This window comes from Nesoenas mayeri (assembly GCF_963082525.1).
Source record: "Nesoenas mayeri genome assembly, chromosome: 4".
Classification (NCBI taxonomy): Eukaryota; Metazoa; Chordata; class Aves; order Columbiformes; family Columbidae; genus Nesoenas; species Nesoenas mayeri.
The window spans coordinates 22536402-22555386 of record NC_137540.1 but is presented as its reverse complement, the minus strand read 5'-3'; the positions used below and the strand labels follow the sequence as shown (position 1 = coordinate 22555386).

The 18985-nt window shown below is 37.0% G+C and overlaps 1 protein-coding gene across 1 annotated transcript in view; it reads right to left on the bottom strand.

The window, feature by feature from the left end:
* DCLK2 (doublecortin like kinase 2) overlaps positions 1-18985 on the bottom strand; it is a gene marked incomplete at both ends in the record, with an annotated part of 82792 nt that overhangs the window by 60393 nt on the left and 3414 nt on the right. Inside the window, one exon of the mRNA XM_080343826.1 lies at positions 10127-10461. Coding sequence (XP_080199952.1) covers positions 10127-10461 — 335 coding nt within the window. The remainder of the gene's footprint in view (positions 1-10126; positions 10462-18985) is intronic.

The window sequence follows — 18985 nt, the reverse complement described above, 5'->3', positions numbered from 1 at the left end:
GGGATGAAGAGCAGCCCTGTGGAGAAGGACTCGTGGAGATGAAAAGCTGAACATGAGCCAGCCATGTGTGCTTACAGCCCAGAAAACAGCACCCGGGTTGCATCAAAAGGAACGCGGCCAACAGGTCGAGGGAGGCGACTTTTGCCCTTCTGTTCTGGTAAGACCCCATCTACAGTACTATGTCCAGCTCTGGGGTCCTCAGCACAGAAAAGACATGGACCTGTTTTAGTGGGTCCAGAGAAGGGTACAAAAATGATCTGAGGGGCATGGAACGCCTCTCCTATGAGGACAGGCTGAGAGAGCTGAGGTTGTTCAGCCTGGAGAAGAGAAGGCTCTGGGGAGACCTTACTGTGGCATTTCAGTACTTAAAAGGGGCTTGTAAGAAAGATGGGGACAGACTTTTCAGCAGGATCTGTAGCAACAATGTAAGGGGAAGTGGTTTTAAACTAAAGGACAGTAGATTTAGACTAGATACAAGGAAGAAATTTTTTACAATGAGGGTGGTGAAAAACTGGCATAGGTTGCCCAGAGAGGCTGTAGATGCCCTATCTCTGGAGACATTCCAGGCCAGGCTGGATGGGGCTCTGAGCAACCTGATCTAAACATGTCCCTGCTCATTGCAGGGGGGTTGGACTAGATGACCTTTGAAGGTCTCTTCCAACCTAAAACATTCTATGATCTATGAATAGTTACCTTTAAATGTACCTTGGCTGGATTACTATTCAAAGTTTTAACATGACTGCAGGAAAGAACTTGGATCTAAATGCATCTGAAAACTGCCCCAGGTGCTGGGAAAACCTGGTAACCAAATATTCAAAATATTTTTGTTTATAGCACAGCATATAGTAAAAACATAATATATAGATTAGAAATATACAGTCATAGAATATTAGAAATATATTAATGCAGCTTATCCAGAAAAGTCATACAGCCATGATGTCTCAGTTTCAACATGAGTAGTATAGCAACTGCTCAATCAACAGCCCTTCAAAGTCACTCTTTACCTCCGCAGGAAAAGGAGAAACAAAAATCTAAAACTTTTTAATAAAGCAAATATGTCAGAGGGGAAAAATAATAATATAAGAAGTTTTTTTTTACTATCTGACACAAGGGAGAGGTGGTCTATTTAAAAAAAAAAAAAAAAAAAAAAAGAAAAGATAAAACCAATTGCATCTCTACTACCCCTATAGGAGTCTGGTAAGAAAACTAGCATACTATCATAAAGCTCACATATTACATTCCAATTCTCTTCACAATAGAAACAATACTTCCTACCTCAAAAAGCATTACATACTTGACTGGGTGAGAATATGTCTATGCACCTGATAGCAACTAGATACGATCATAGAATCACAGAATCACAGAATGTCCTGAATTGGGAGGGACCCACAAGATCAGAGTCTAACTCCTGTGCCTGTATATGACAACCCCACAGTTCACACCATGTGTCTGAGGGCATTGTCCAGTCTCTTCTTGAACACTCTCAGGCTTGGGGCCGTGACACCTCCCTGGGGAGCCTGTTCCAGTGCTCCAGCACCCTCTAGGTGAAGAACATTTTCCTAATATCCAACCCAAACCTCCCCTGACACATTTTCCTGCCATTCGCTCAAGTTCTGTCATTGGTCACCAAAGAGAAGAGATTGGCACCTGCCCCTCCTCTTCCCCTTGTGAGGAAGCTGTAGACTGCATTAAGGTCTCCTCTTAGTCTTCTTTTCTCTAGGCTGAACAAACCAAGGGACTTCAGCTGCTCCTCATATGGCTTCCCCTGCAAACCTTTCACCAACTTCATAGCCCTCCTCTGGACACTCTCCAGTAGCTTAATATCTTTTAAGCTGCAGGTAGTCACTCTGCACTCTGACCAGACACAGACCACCTCCAGGTTCATCAGTTATACAGATCAAAGCTGGCTGGTGTCAGATGGCTGCCTGTACTACCTTGTAGGCACATTCTAAGTGTCTGTATTATTTGGGCCCTTGAAAATCTTCGGGAGAATAAGGCAGTCTTTTAAGTAGGCTCCAGCTCCACATTTATCTATGCTTGAATCTTGAGGGTGACAGAGCACTGGAACAGGCTGCCCAGGGTTTTGAATGTCTCCTCTGAAGACATTCAAAACCCACCTGGACACATTCCCATGTAGCCTCATCTAGGTGTTCCTGCTCCGGCAGGAGGATTGGACTAGATGATCTTCCGAGGTCCCTTCCAATCCCTAACATTCTGTGATTCTGTGAATCTCTTCAATTTTATTCACATTTAAATCAACCACACCCTTGACTTCTTTAAAAGAGAAATTGCAAGTTTTCCCATGCAAGAAAATGACACCTTCAGAAAGTGCTTACAAAGAGGATTGTGGCTGTCTAGTACTCAGCCATCTTTATTTTTCATAACTAGCTGGTTTATTTTCCAATAATTTTATCCAGACCGGAATTCCCTAATTAAGTACTAGTTGAGCTGGAGGTTAGAGATAAGAGAGGTGAAGCCAAGAAACACTGAACTTACTAGGCCAAAAAACAAAAAACAACTTTCCATTTAGTTTACAAGTTATGTTCTTTTTGCTTTCTTCTGAAATATTTAGTTTCTTTAAAAAGTCTTCCATGATTGCAGAGATACCCTGTACCATATATCAATATAAAAACCACCAAATAAATATGAATAAAATAAATATTCAAGAATGTGGCGTAGACTGCATATTTGCACAACAGTAGACATTGATTGTGGACTTTGTAAACAGGAGAAGTTGTACAAGACTACCGAATTTCACTGCCTACAGTGAAAACTGAGTATCACTCCTTCCTATGCAAAGCTTTCTAACTTCAAGCCACAAAGAGTGTCATTGTTCTATTTAAGCACTGGGAAGCTCTCTGCTTTTAAGAGTCGGCTTGTGTTGCTATTATTGAACATTACTTTCCCTTCAGTGTCTTCAGACTCCTGTGTTTAAAGGTTCATTGCAAATCAATGCAGTTAGCAATATTTTAAACATTAAAGATAAATATTCTCTTTCCTCTCTCTGACAAACTGTTTCATATTTGCTGCCATTAATTTATTATGGAAGAGAATGCCATTTTTCTTAATAACTAGTACAAATCTCCAGGAAAACATCATATTTTAAGATTTCAATATTATTGCTTCAGTAGACTTAAGATGTGTTGACAAACTGATTACATCCAACCAAGAAGCAGCTAGTGTAACACATCCATCAACCTGACAACCTGGAAGACAAATCTTAAAGCTAGAAAGTTGGTTTATAGACTATGTTACGAACAGGAACGAAGAAAATTCAACCTTGAAACCCTTTCATATGTGGCTGGTAAATAGCTTTACATTGTAAGGTGTAACATGCTTCTTAAAGAAAACTTCACATATTTAAATGTGATAATGCAAGAACTGTTTACCGAAGCAACACAGGGTAATTTAATTACATGAAAAATAATTTCTAAGATCTCAAAGTAATGAGGAACCTGTGACACAAATCTTAATCTGGCGTATGACAGCTGCAGAATGAATTCAAAAGATTTTTACCAGACTAATTATCTGTTAATGGCCAGGCTCAGCAGGGCACAACAAATTCCCAAGGTTTAGCTTCCAAGTCACATGATTCAATCTTTAGCATGGCAGATGGCAGACAATGACTGCATACCGCTCTTTTATTCCAAGAGCTATACACACCATTTCTGTAACCCGGCACTAAAATTACTGTAATCATACATCAATAGAGATACAGTGTTACCACTGGTGACACCACTATTTTTGTAGTGATTGTTTCCCACACTGTGCAGCATGTCATTTTTAATAAATGCTGTCAACTCTTGGTGTGCATAGACAAAAATTGAAAATGCCATTTATCTTCTCTATAGATCCACAAAGACTTCTGCAAGTCAGATGTCACTTTCAACAGGACACACATGCTTGCTTTTAGCTATAATATCAGCAATTTTTCTCATTTGCCACACTCTAATTTAAAAGTGCTGACTTTGCATCAGTATTTGATTTTGTGTTCATTTTGATACTCTATTATTTCAAGATTCCATTTCATCAGTCTGTTGGGTTTAATGGCAGTGGATATTACTAATTACATATCTAAACCTTAGCTCACTGAAAAAGATTGAATTCACACCCAGTGGACCGCAGCTACTACTTTCTCAGCAACATTATACAATATCACCCAAGACAGAATTACCTATCCTTGTGTGGAGGAAAGAGATACATGTTTTCTGTTTCATCTGTACTACATTTTGGGTTCCTGATCTCCATAAAGTAAGAATAATACACAGGGGTTTTGTCTCCCCCTGAACAAATTCTAAAGACCTTTGTTCCAGAAAGCCAAGTTTTCCAGTGCTAGACTGCAGCTATTTCACATGGCATGACCTTTATTTTTTGCATATGCAACAGAGCAGAAGAACTTCCTCAGCATTATTGTTCAGGGCCAGTTCAAGACACTCTGAGATGACTCACCAGATGTTCAAGGTTCTGTTTCTTTTCTAGTGCTTCTTCTGTAGTATCTTAAGTATCATAATTTTGTTACTTTTAAAGTTCTTACCCCTTTGCATTTTCTTTTTTCCTCAGCATGGTAACTGGACTGGTAATATGATCCTGTCAAAACTGTGATGAAAACTGAAAATACTTTCTAGAGGTAATTCCTAAACTACACATTGTCTGCCTATGGCCTTTGTACTACTGCATGTAATGAAAATGCTTTAGAAAGTGTTCCATAACAAGATTAGTAGCTAGGAAAAGATCTTTGTGTTTTCATATACAGAGTATTTTTCAGATCCCTACTTCTATGACAGGGCACAGTTAATTTCAAATTAGTTTCAGATAACACTTCCTTCCACAGAAATATTCCTATCTGTAGATATTTATGTCCACAGACAAAGGCCAAAATTAGCTCTTCTGTTTGAGTACACTATTTCCTCCTTTCTTCTAGCAATAAATAACCTCTGCTTCCAGTTCTGAGCATATTCATTGAAAGCCTGAACAAAAATATCACGTAGCAGCTTCCATGGATGAATTCATTTCCTGTTATACAGACTTCCTCAAAATTGGTGCCACCTTAGTTACTTAGTTTTCCTTAGACTTGCCAGATTTGTATCCCACACTGACTAGACAAACAGCTCTCCACAGTTGTTCTCTGAAACAATTTTAGCCTCTAGTAAAAGCCCAACTTCCCCTAAATCATGTTTCATATCAAATATTAGAAGAGGTTTGCTAGCATTCAGATAAAACTCACTCTAACTGCAAACACTGCTGTAGGAACTATCTTCAGGATGCAGGTGTGTACACATGCACATTATAATGTTAAATAGCATTTAGATTTTTGTTATTTTATCTCTAGCTCAACAGTTCTTCCGAAGTTGTAGTGTTTGGTTACCAACTGCAAAATTGCCTGCAGCATTTATTCAGATCTGTGCTATTTCCAGTACATTTGTGAAAGTGCCTATACTAGGTTAGAGACACAGACGTAAGATTAAAGACTTCCTTTGGTTTCAGTAGCTTTCAACTACACACAATGCCTGTTTACATGGAATCAAGTTTCTATTATAGTTGTTTCTCATCCTGTAACGAGGTATCAGACAGCAAGGTAGCAATACAGTTTAATCACACACACACAACACAAAAGAGTACACTGAGTTCCCAGTGCCTGCTTCTTTAAAAAAAGTGTGTTTCTGATGAGTAAAATACAGCTGAAAACCAAGTAGCCTTTCTCCTATCATTAGGTAGGAGGTAATTGAACTAAAGTTAAATATTTGCTAAAACTACTCAATTAACTTCAATAAAACTAATTTTAAAATCTCATCCAAGTATAACTTTGCATACAACATTGGAAAACTGAGAAAAACATTTATACATTCCACAACTTGTCTCAGTACTAAATAGTCAGCTCTCATTGAGAATAAGATTCTAGAAAAAATACTGTACTAATGGAGTTTTTCAGATCTGAATGACAGAAACCTGCCAAAAGAACTGAAACAAAAAGATGGGGAATATCAGTTGTTCTAATTAATGAGATCTTTCCTGCTCATCTATTTTTTGGGTTCTAGAGAGATCTGCCCTCTATGGGGTAGATTACCAGCTGCAGTTGTCTCCTTAGCATTTCCACTGTAAAGCAAATACAAAATTCAGTTTACAGAAGCTATCGTCTCTACTAAGAATATTCAAATCTGTCACTGGAAAATAAAAAATTACTGAGAGGAGAGCATGATGAGTCTGATGAATATTTCCAATGTAATGTCTGTTTTCTTCAGTTACACATTTACTTTTAATGAGCACCTTATGAAAAACTTCATTAACAGAAAATTAGGGAGCTTTTGGCTTTGGAGATAGCCACCAACATACCCGTGGCCCATCAAAAAATTCTTTTAAAATAAGGCTTACTTGTGGTACGTTCTCACTATTTCGGGAATGGAGGAGAGAAAAGGTGGCTCATCCACCTTTTCAATCCTGTTATGGATATTAATCTACAAAACTGCAACACAATGCAAGCTTAAAAAGTTACTATCATCCTGGAATGAGGATTTCATTTTCTTTTGTATGTCAAATAACACATGCTTCAGAGTTCCGTAGGCTTTTTGCGAGTTTCTCACAGGAAATTCCCCCATACATTATGTTCTTTTAAACAATTAGTGCAGGTAATTTACCATTAAGTCGCTGCTCTACACTCCACAATGACTGAAGCTTGAAGCTTGTTTAGAAACTCCCCATTCTCTTGTGAGGTAAGGAAGGGTTAACTTTCCAAGTGGAGAAGTTTCAGTCTGACTGCCTTTGCTTCACAGTAGGATAGTGAAAGATTCCAACAAAGAACAGAAAGGAAAAGGGCAGCCAAGCAAGGACAACACTTTGGTCAAACAAATATATTAGGTAAACCTCAATGTCAGAAGCATTAAGACTGGAATGGCAGAAGCCTGCATTGCAAAGTTAAAGCCTATTTATCTTTATAGGAATAATTTACCTCACATAGAAACCATCACAAAAGTCTTGAGAATTAAAAGTTCGTTGTTCAACAGCTTAAAAGTGAAAAGCTAGCCTTGAATCAATGTAGTTAAAAAAAAAATGTTCTTGAGGATACAAAGCACTAATATTCTAAGTTACAGCACCCATATTGAAACTGAAGATAAAAATGAAACCTCGTGTTACAAAGTCTTACAGTTAAAAGCTAGATAATTGTCTGTTTTCATACACAATAATCAAGGAAAATATCCAACACGGATGTTACTCTCTGTGTTGCTCCTATCATGAAGGTGTTGCTGCAGTCAAGATTAATGAAGTCAGAAGAGTAGAAAAAATATTTTGAGGACATCCTTTCCATTGTACTACTCAAAATTGAAAACATTTTTTCACAGATCACTGGTTTCATGATTTTTTTTTTTTAGTACACATGTTAAATAGTTCTAATGGAAAACAAAATCACCCTCTAAGTTAACAGAACACATTCCCTAAGAAAAGGATACAAATTTTATGCATGCATGTTTTTAACACCTGAATTCTGGCATCAATTCCATATTAAACAGAAAACACAACCTAAACCTATTTGCTCACAAAAAATGCAAAAAAAATATATATTTCTTCAGAGATAAAATACAAAGAAGCAGGGAAAAAGATAAAAACCCAAACCCAGAGAAAAAGCTACATTTATAGGAACACAGCCATTTACAAAATGCCTTTTTTTTAATGGTTGCCTTTCAAGCTGTGCCAACACTACAATGAACATAAAAGATCTGCTTCCCTAGCAGATTTAGAATAATAAGCAATTACTGCATTAGAGAAAATAGGCTCTGAAATTTCCACCAATTGGTAACTGGCAGCAAAGCAGCTCTTTATTTGCCAGACCCCACAAAGCCCTTGGGCACGAACCTCTACATATACCAGCAAACAACAAAGGGGAAAAAAAAAAACACCACAAAAAAAACCCCAAACAAACAAACAAACAAAAAAAACCACCAAGCAAAAAAAACCCCTATTGCCTCAAACTGGGGTCAGCCCTTCACTTTGGGGAAAAAGAAACAACAACAAAAAAACCAGAAGTGTCTATCTTCCTAGATAAGCAGGAGGCTTTTATTCTCAGGGTGTTTAAAGCCATAGGTCTTCTATCTGGGACACTATATCCTGTAACCACTAAATCATGATTACACTATGGTTGTGTAAACAAAGGCTCCTTCCTAACGTCTGTGGAAAAGCAAAAAGCTTTTCTTCCAAACGGAAGGGAGGTTTCCACACTTGTGCACTACTACTGCTGAAACATTGCACACAGAGAAGCAGTTGTAAGGGTGTCAGCAGTGAGAACTAGGGATTTCACAGCCCTGCTTGAGAACACCTACATCTACAATCCAAGTTTGATTATTGCCGTTACCACAGAAGGGCAGAAGGAGGTACTACAGCAATTAGAAATCTTATGCTTATCTTGGAGCATTACCAACAATTGATTGTCTTCTCTGTGGACTGAATACAGCCATCATCCACTATGGATGACAGTAATGTGCAAGCAACATATGTGAGATTTAATGTTAATTAATTTTATTGATCCCTGATGCACTATTGCGTCTTCCACATCAATGCAGACCAGTGAGTTTCTACGGTATCAATAATGCAATAGAAGAGCTGAATCTGAACTGAGAATCCTAGTTTTTGCAGTTTCCTTTCTTGACTCTTTACAAATCTGTTTCTATCTATTTCCTTGAGAAGATTAGAATCATCTTATCAGAAACAGTAACAGAAGACTTCATGGGCAGAAGAGACTCTATAATAAATATCCTCAAAGCTATTTTATAATAAATCAAATTAAACATGACTAAAATCACATTATGGGACTTCTAAAAAGAAAAGGATGTTCCCAGAAAGGATTCTCTTAGCAAATCTTGTTAACAAATCTCATTAAAAATCAAACCTATTAGAAGAACTAAAGAGCACATTATAGTGCCACCAAGTACTGAAAATCAAGAGTCTCAGTGATGCATTTGCCTTGCTATATTTAACACCAAAGAACAGAAGTTCTTTTCAATTATTTAATTATAAAAAGTGTATCCACAGAACATAACCAGAGAGACGGACCTCATAGCAAGACAACCTAAGTGCACTTGGTCTGCCATACATTTGCTAGCAATTTTAAACACAAAAAGGTACTTTTTAAGTAGCCTGTAGGATTACAACCATTATAAAAAGCTTTATGATAGAAATTCCAAGATCTGCTTGAACACAACTGACACTTTTACAAGTAGCTGATGCAAATATATAGGTATGCTGGTGTGCAAGAATACTTGTTCAATGAGCAAGGATCCTAATATTTACTCAACAATACAAGTCCAGGTATCTGATACTGCATGTGATCTACTTCACAGTCTGTGTTACTCTGTATTACTAACATCACAATGCTGGCAAAGTTCCACATCAGTGTCAAAGGTAAGTATCAAAGCCCTGTTCCACAACGAGCTGAGTCATTAACATGACTTATCAACAGCAAATGTATTCCTGACACTTTTACCTGGTGAGGCAAAACCTCCTGTAGGCCACTCCTTTGTATTTCTGGGTGAAAACAGAAGACTTACCGCATCATTAATCCTGGCACCACATTTTGCAGTGGCAAAACTAAAAGCAAAAGCAAGTTGTAAAGATGTGACACATCCCCCTGCCCTCAAACTATTCATTTCAGATAAAATTCTTGACCTTAGACATGTCAGTTACTACCTCCAGAAAGACATTTCAATATTTTTGTTGTTTAAATAGCAATCTCTAGAAGTGAAATGGAAGGAGACAGCGATATTTTTCTTACATGACTCAGCATCACGTAGTAGTCTGAAAACATAACTCTGCTTCTGAAAACACATAGGTATGTGCTTGCTTTCAAATATTTCAGATACACTGTATTACTCAATCAACAGGCACTTTATTGATTAGTACACAATTTGGTTTTTTTTACTTGGAATGTAAAGTTGTCAACTTCTTTTGCATAATATACAATTTAATTTTTAAAATATATTAATATTTAATACAAATTTTTAAAGTTGCAGTTTATTAAAATGCGCTTATTCAGAAGCAGGTTAAAGCATATACAGTAACAAAAATTCAAGTTATGAAAACAAAGCAGCTAAATTAAATTAACTCATAATTATTAGATATTCACAGCAATTTATTCTCCTACCTGCTTTCCATCCAGTGTACAAAGTCTCTTGACTACACCCGAATCTAATTTAATGGCTTCTGTGATGTCAGTCAAGACCTGTTCAAAGGAGTGAGCAGTCTTCTTATTCAGCAGAATTCTCACAGCTTTCCGTGGTTTCACTCCACTCCTAATAACAGTCACTAATTTGGGTTTAATGAAATCTTTACTCTCCTTCACTTCACTCTTTGTGGATGTCAAAGATGTCAAGGATCGAGTGGACCCAGTCCTTATGTTCACACACCAGTTTGGATTGACATTCTTGGTGTAATCAACTTTGCGATATGGTTCATTGGATGCACATACATAACTTTCACCTGTAAAGAAGATTACATTTTCATAATTTAAGGGGTATTTCAACTCTTATTGTAAATATAAAAAAAAAGACCATTTTTTTAGGAGTGATTTTCACATATTTCAACTGTAGGCTATTTTAAATAGAAGACTGTAAATTATTAGAGCTTTTCACCAAAACAATATTCTTATAGAGTGGATTCAACATGTTTCAAAAAACCTCTGGTTAAGAAATGAAAACCAGTAAAGGGTAATGAGGGAGCTGAAGATATTTTGCATTTCTTTTGGATCCTGAGTTCTGACTGCTGAGTCATTTTCCAAGTGCTTAAATTACTTGAGCTCCCAATACATGACATTAAGAGCATTCTCCTACAGCAAATACCCAGGTCCTTCCCTGTATCTTCCTAAGTATATAATTCACAATATGTACGCACATATCTATGTTTAATAATGAATTATTTTAAAAGGAGAAAGTTTTAACAGAATAAAGTTTGAGCATTTCAAGATCCTTGTCCTGAAGGACACATTAATTTACCAGGAGCTATTGCCTGTTACCAAGGATGCACTGTTGAAATGTATTAACTTCAACTTTTTTGGGAACAAATGCCTGCCAAAGCCACAAATGAGACTCTGAGACTACAGGAATACGTAAGGGCATTTACACTTCCTTGTTTAAATTTCTTTACTAATTTCAAAGCCTGCATTGCTGATATCTTCTAAAGCAATGACAGGGAGGCCAGAGAACTAAAAAAAAAAAAAAAATGTTAACAGGCTAGTAATACATACCTCTACATCAAGTTATTTGAAGTAGCACCAGCCATGATACAGACCTAGGGAATTTGTTACTTTTCTCCATTCCTTGACATAATACAAAGCTGGAGACTAACTGGCTTTATTTTTGTAGAAGATGACAATTTTCTCTTCAAACTGCTGCTTGTTGTTTTCCACAACTCTCTTAACATTTGACAAAAATATTCAAGATGCAGACCATGACATACGATATCTTTAACTCTGGGCCATTTCTATAATCTCATATCTCACAAAATGACATCCAAAGACCTGCTCAAAGAGTCAGAGTACTGTCACATGCATGAAAGAGAAGCATTCCAAACTGACAGAGCACACCATTCCTTCAGGCAGAAGAGCTATCTATTGCTAAAAAGCTTAGCCTGTTCTAAGATTAAACTGGTGGAACAAACCATACACCTATACACAAAGTAAGAGGAATAAAGAGTACACATACATCTATTTAGTGTTATTGTGAAAGTTACAAAACACGTACCTGTATTTAAACACGCACTAGCAAACTTTTAAACACTACTTTTACTTTCTGAACTCTTGTTAGAGCTGATTTAGCTTAGAAGTTGCATAGTTTATTCCAAAAGCAAGATAGTATAGTACTTTAAAACCTCTGCAGAATTACTGCGATCTGTAAGACATTTTTTGTGTTTCATTTCCCATACTAATTACACCACTTCCTAATTTATCATGTATTTAGACCTTCTTGAAAGTTTACTTAGTGTATCTGAAAGAGAATAGATTATAATTAAGTCAACAATGATTTTGTTTGGGCAGTTTGGCAGCCAGTTCTGCCTCCACAAACATCACTGGGACTGTAAGCCACTGGGGTACAAAGAAACAATTTGGTGTGAGGTTCTACAGATGCTGCTGCCTTGCCTGGATTTTTCATCTCCACTCATCCCCATCATTCCTCCTCATATTCATAGACTGAGTGTTACACAAAACAGAAATCAACACAGACAAAGCCAGACAACTCCTCTTTCCCCAGAAAATGAGCAAAGAAAAATGAGCTGTTTTCAGCCCATAAACTCCTTGAATGTAATGTCCACACACCTGCATGCACACTAGCACAAATCTACACGTAGGAGGAAACAAACTCACACAGCTCAGGAAGAACTGTGGTGATCTAGAAGCTTGCGCTGCCCACAACTACATGCTAAGATGCTACAAGTCTCTAAGCAATCTGATTTAATCAGACCTGCTTTGAGCAAGATGTTGGATGAGATGACCTCAGAAAGTCCCTCCAAACTAAATTATCCTATGCTTCTAAATAGCTGGACAGTTCTCTTTCAACAGCTGTTTTCAGAGACCTTTCACCTTCTCAAAGAAGCTGGCAATTCTAATTTATACCGATACACTTTATAACTGCTGATCATTTGATTATTGTCCCCTCTGAAACTAGTTTAGTGGATTACTTAGAATCCTTATGACAATTTTTATCATGATTGCATACTAAACCTTTTATGGATGCACCTAGCAAGTGGCTTTGGTTCACATGGGTTGATTAACAATGCCAATTATTATTTCCTCCTACAAAAAATGAACAGAAGGTAATTTAGTCATTATCCTAGGGAATTCAGAATATGGGCATTCAACTTTGGAAAGTCCCTGACCACTTGCTTTAAAGTTTATTGATCTGTGTAAGACTCTGGTAATGTTTAATCATCCTTTGATAATAATTTATGTGTAAATAAACCCAACAGCATCTTATGCATGAGGATACCTCTCTAAACACACTGACTGCCCTTAGCATCTCAAAGATTTTACATAAACTTCAGTATATGAAGTCACGTATCACTCTGGAGTGTGCAAGAGTGTTAAATAAATTCCAGCCATCAGCACTACAAGGTATATCAAAACTCATCATCCTTGAGCATGTTTGGAATTATCCTTTCGAACTCAAAAAGAATGTACTTCCTAGACCATGGAAAAACTCCACAAATGTACACAAGACAATTTAAAGTTAAATCTCACGGCCGAAGCTTAAATTAACAAAGCTTTAAAAAAAAAAAAAAAAAAAAAGCTATTCGGAAGCAGGCTCTCCAACTTGGAATAAATTAATTGCTTCACATAAAGAAGCAAATGTAGGGAACCAAAGGTCCCTTTGCTAGGGGATTTAACATAGAAGAAACTCAATACATTATGCCAGCTTTGTCTCTTACAGACATGTACCATAACATAATATCTTCTTTATACTATCATGGAAAGCAATCTATGTGCCAGAGTTGTATATACAACACCCTTTAAGAACAGCAGAAGTTGTTCCATTACAAAATTTCAGCCAGTATTAATCCAAAGGATCTTTATTTCTTTAAAACAGCTGTGTAAAACTCTGCCTTCTACTAGTTCCCTTGCTTGAAGGTGGAATAATTTCCAAATTATTTGAATAGGTTGCAATACCTGTTTACTACATATTTCTTATTAGTATTTCTTTTCCTTTAAGCAGAAGCCTTAGTTTTCTTCTTCCAATGAAAAAAATAGAAGTGCTTACATTTTAAGAGAATGTAATACCTTAAAAGAAGAAATTTCCAGCACATTTAGCCAAGATAATATTTAAAGTAAAAAATAAAAAAAAAAACAACAGCAGGGGTAAGTTAAATCACAGCTATAAAGTTCACTACAGGAAACTTCCCTATAGGATGGTGTATTCAAAGAGCATGCCTAAGAAAATACCATCCCTGGATGAGCAGGCATTAATTTCTGAATGTTGCTATTGTTTAAATTGTTATTTTAGCCATCCTCTGAAATATAAAATGCATTTATATATGTGTGCTGGTTTTGGCTGGGGCAGAATTAATTTTCTTCATAGAAGCTAGCAGAGGGCCATGTTTTGGATTAGTGCTGGAAACAGTGTTGATAGTAGTGGGATGTTGCAGTTACATGGAGTGAAAGCCTTTTTTGCTTCTCACCCCACCAGTGAGGAGGCTGGAGGTGCACAAGAAGCTGGGATGTGGGACAGCTGACCCCAACTGACCAAAAGGGCGTTCCATGCCATATGATGTCATGCTCAGCATATAAAGCTGGGGGAAGAAGGAGGAAAGGGGAACATTCAAAGTGGTGGTGTGTGTCTTTCCCAAGTAACTGTTATACCTGATGTAGCCCTGCTGTCCTGGAGATGGCTCAACACCTGCCTGCCCATGGGAAGTAGTGAATTAATCCCTTGGTTTGCTTTGCTTGTGTGGCTTTTGCTTTACCTATTAAACTGTCTTTATCTCAACCCACAAGTTTGTTCACTTTTACCCTTCTGATTCTCTTCTCCATCCCACCGGGGAAACATGAGCAGTTGTGTGTTGCTTAGTTGCCATCTGGAGTTAAACCACAATGATATGTCTGTTTGGAAGAAACATTAAATAATTTTTAACAGTATTATCTCTCTTTCATGTTATACATTGTAGGTAAAAAACCTGAAAGTGTAATGTTATATATAATATTCGCTCATAGCTTTAACGTATGTCCTGATTTTAAATCTGTTGGGGATTAATTTAAGCATAAATACACACTTCTGATAATCTCCAAACTCTCTCAGAAAAAGAATATTTGTAAAATGTAACATGCACCACTTAGTTTTTTGTTTGTTTAAACCAGTCAAATTGTTTTCAATCATTGTTAACAAAGTATCATAACTTTACAGATCAAATCACATAGATAAATAAGTTTGGCTATTTCACTAACTAGTTGGAATGAGACTTTTCACGTGTCTAACCTAAATACATATCATCTCAATTACTAAGAAAATATTCTCTGAGACTTCAGTGGCATTTTGATCAGGCTGTAGCTTTTGTGGCATTTGTATATCCACCAGCCCTAGAAAGTTGACAGAACTCCACAAACAGGCATAAACAATACTTAGAATATTTACATTGCTGAATTTGATACAGTCAATTTTATGCTTTGAAGGCCTACTTTCCATTTACAGTCTTGAAAGATGTTAAAGTTAATGCATACTAGCCTTAACAGGCTGTTACAACAGTTACACTATTGGAAAAAAATACTTTATCTTTCACTTACAACATTAGAATTAATGTGAATCAGCTCCCTGTTTTTTAGACCAGATGGTGAAGTTAGTCACTAATATTACACTGGGATTTGCAGGCAAACATGTGAACTACAGACTAATTAAGCAATACATTTTTTAATACAGAAAAAAACATGGAAGAATTACAGACATATGTTACTGGGACTCTGAACCTATTCTATAGCAGTAAGCTTAACCAGGCTGCAGAGCAGTTTTGGCAGAAGTATTATATGAAATCTCCTTATAAGTTGGTATTATAATTTCAACAGAGCATATGTGCCATCCAACTGACGCTTCATGACATTACAAAGAGCGATCCAAATAGAAGTGTCACTTCTTCCACAAAGAAACCAAAATTTTCTCAAATAGGGCATATGCTCACTTAAAAGAATTAACATCTGCTGATCTTTCGGGTCACAATATAATCAACAAATGGAGTAAGTTTACTTCTGATTCTCTCTCTCTTCAGAAAAACAACTAGAAGACATGCAACTGCCTATTAACAAAGAATCATTACCTGTCTTTAAACTACTGGTACTGTGTGAAAAACTACATGCACTATCCATGAAGCAAAACCGGTGTGTGTGCAGCGTGCACACAGTTTAAGCACACTGTGGAATGATTCTGGTTTCAGAAAGCAAAGTCGACAAATAATACCATTCCCTCACAACAGTAAATACAGATTATGTACACAGAGAATGGATAAAAGAGAAAACAACGCTACATATCTGACTGATAAATAGCTATGGACTATCAGTTCCCTAAATACTAATTTGCTTACTTTAAAACTTATCTACAAAGGTTTTCTTTTGCCATATGTTTCTCCAACACTGCTATTGACAGGAAATGTCTCTATCCCTTCATTTATGTCTTGAAAGGTGAGCTAAAGATAGCAGAGTGTACACAAACTCTCCAAAATCCAGCCATGCAATTTTAGGTAGCTAGGAAAAGGAGGATGTGTCTTGTCCTTTTGTATCACAAGTGTAGATAACTTGCAACTATGTACAGTTTTGAGGAAACACAGCTGCTTTACAGCTTGGGGATCTTCACAGCACAAGTTTTGCAAGTTGAAGCCCACTGCTAGGCATTTAACAAATAACCTAGAAGCACCGTCCTTAAAAACAGAGACTACTAAAGACTGACCAGTAGATCTTCCATTTTCCATAGCATTAAGTTAAAAAACAAACTGTGAATATGCCACATAGTGGGTAATGTAAAAAAGAAAACACTCAAAAATCCTGAGTTAGCATATTTGAAACAAAAACCTCTGAACATGGCTTTCTGGCTTGCTTTTTGCAAGGTATTAACAAGCACTTCTTATCTCCTGGGATTCACATTTAGCATCATGTTTTTAAATGACACAGTGCATAACAGACAATTATATGGCTGACATTGGTAAAAACATCCCTACAATGAAACTGCTAGTCTCCATAGTTTTAGATGTGTGTTCCCCTGTGAAGCACATAGGACAGGGCAGGTTTCTAGGTGCATTTCAGACATATATCCATACCGTGTTCCTCAGCTTCTTTTGGTGGAACCCACCAGTTTAAATAGTGCCAAAAGCTGCTTATTCAGTAGAGCACAGTAGTTATTAGGGCTTTCTTCTAACTTTAGGAATCATAGGAGAGTACCCTTTTTGTGTTCTGTAACACAAAGTCAAGCACATTTCCAGAACAGTATATTTACAGCATGTGTAAAAGGACTGATCTAAAAATAAAACCACCCCTTTTATGAAGGATTAGGTTATTTAGATCTCTCCTTTCTTTCTTTCGCAGAACTTCCTTCCTCATCAGTTCCTTACAACTGCTTTACTTTCATGTCACCTCCAATAACCCTGTATAAGTCACAATTTTGCCCTAGCATTAAAGTCCCTGTTACCTTTTAAAACCCAGGATGACAAGCAGGATTTTAGGAGATGACTAACTGCTCCTAGTTCTCTTTTGACTTTATTTAGTCACGAAGTTCAGATCACAGCTTCCTACAAGCTTTCACAGAATCACAAAACAGTTAATGCTCAGAAAGAGCCTTTGGAAGTCATTTGGTCTAACCCTCCAGCTCAGGCAGGGTAAGAGCTTTCAGAAGGCAGTTAAGGCCACCTGGTACCAACCCTGCCTAATACTATATGCCTCCTCCACAGTAAGTAAATATTAATAACTTTTCAGGTACATTACTTTTCTACTATCTGTGAAACTTGGAGGTACACAGTGGTGGAACTACTGTATTTTGCTTGGATGGGAAGTTAACTAACAATTACGTCTGTATTTCACATCCACACCCCATTGCTCTAGGACCTATATAACTACAGTGATTTAAACATACATTTTAATGCTTTTAATGTTTTTAAATACTTCTTTTATCCTTTTACCCTTCTTTGTTAGAACTGCTACACTTCCCTCTTTTTAATGCATTACAGCTTTTGGCTTTAGCACAGGAAGGTAATCATACCTTTTGCAAGATTCAAAAATACAAACTGCTTACTTGGTGTTAGCATCTGCTTGCCCTGAGAAAAGATATTCTTGACCTAACATAACAGTGTGAATCGACTAGAATCACAGGCACTTAAGCAGGATTAAAATGTAATATGCAGTAACAATAACAATGATCTAAGGCAGAAAATACTTGGATTGTTCAATACCTCATTTCAAAAACATTCTTTTACTCTGTATTAGTGTGGCAGAGCCCATTTCTTTAAAGCAGATAGTCCTGTGCCACATGCCCAAGCCATGCAGAAGGACCCGCCCTGCTCAGAACCTTCCCACCTCCTGCCCAAAGATTTCCCTACAGGTGCCTGTTGATGGTCTGCACAACTGTGCAGACAAAACTACTGACATTTTAAAAGGACTGTATTAATTAAGCATTGTAATTGAATGAACCAAGACTCTTAGCAATGCTTCCTATCTAGGGAACTAGAAGAATTCCTTATCACATGCCAAATCAAGGTAAGTTTTCTTGCCAGGAATAGTGTCTGCACTTTGTTTCCCCTCTGAAAAATCCAACAATATCTCCCAACTTTGCAGTAGACCTTAATCAGGATTCTCCATGTCTTTCACTACCAAGACAATCAAAGCAAAGGACAGCGAGATGAAGGAGACTGACACCAATGTAAAACACAAACCTAAGCACTAAAGCACTGCGCAGTTCTTACTATTGCCATTGTGTCATGCTTTAGGAAACTTACATTATTAAACTGAAGGATTTAGACAGACAGTTAACTTTTGTGGAGAATAGAAATGAAAATATTATTCCATTAATGCTATCGAAGAGAAAATATCAAATTGCATATGAAATCTACTATTCAAAAGTAAAAAGTAGTGCAATGTCTGACAGTAAAGTTGAAAGAAAGAAAACTGAAAGAAAGCCACAAGAAAGTAATAATATTCCCAACCCCCATCCCCTCTCAGGAGTTGTCTGCTTGAACAGGATCAGACAATGAAATTTTTCACTCCTCACATTCTAAGAAACCAACGAAAACTGCCAAACTCATGAGCCATAATGTTTCCTAACCTACAGAGGCCAGGAATATAAACACTATTTGCCTAAGGCTGGTCCAGATGAGCATGCTTTTTTGACTACGATACCCAGTTAAGAAAAGCAATATGCCTAAAATGGGGCTTGTCAATTTTTTACTAGTAAACATGATCTGGTTAAATTTTGAACTGACTCAACCTGTAACAGTAATACTTGAAACCTACAGTGCATCTATTTTCCTCTTAAAATGATAAACAGTAAAA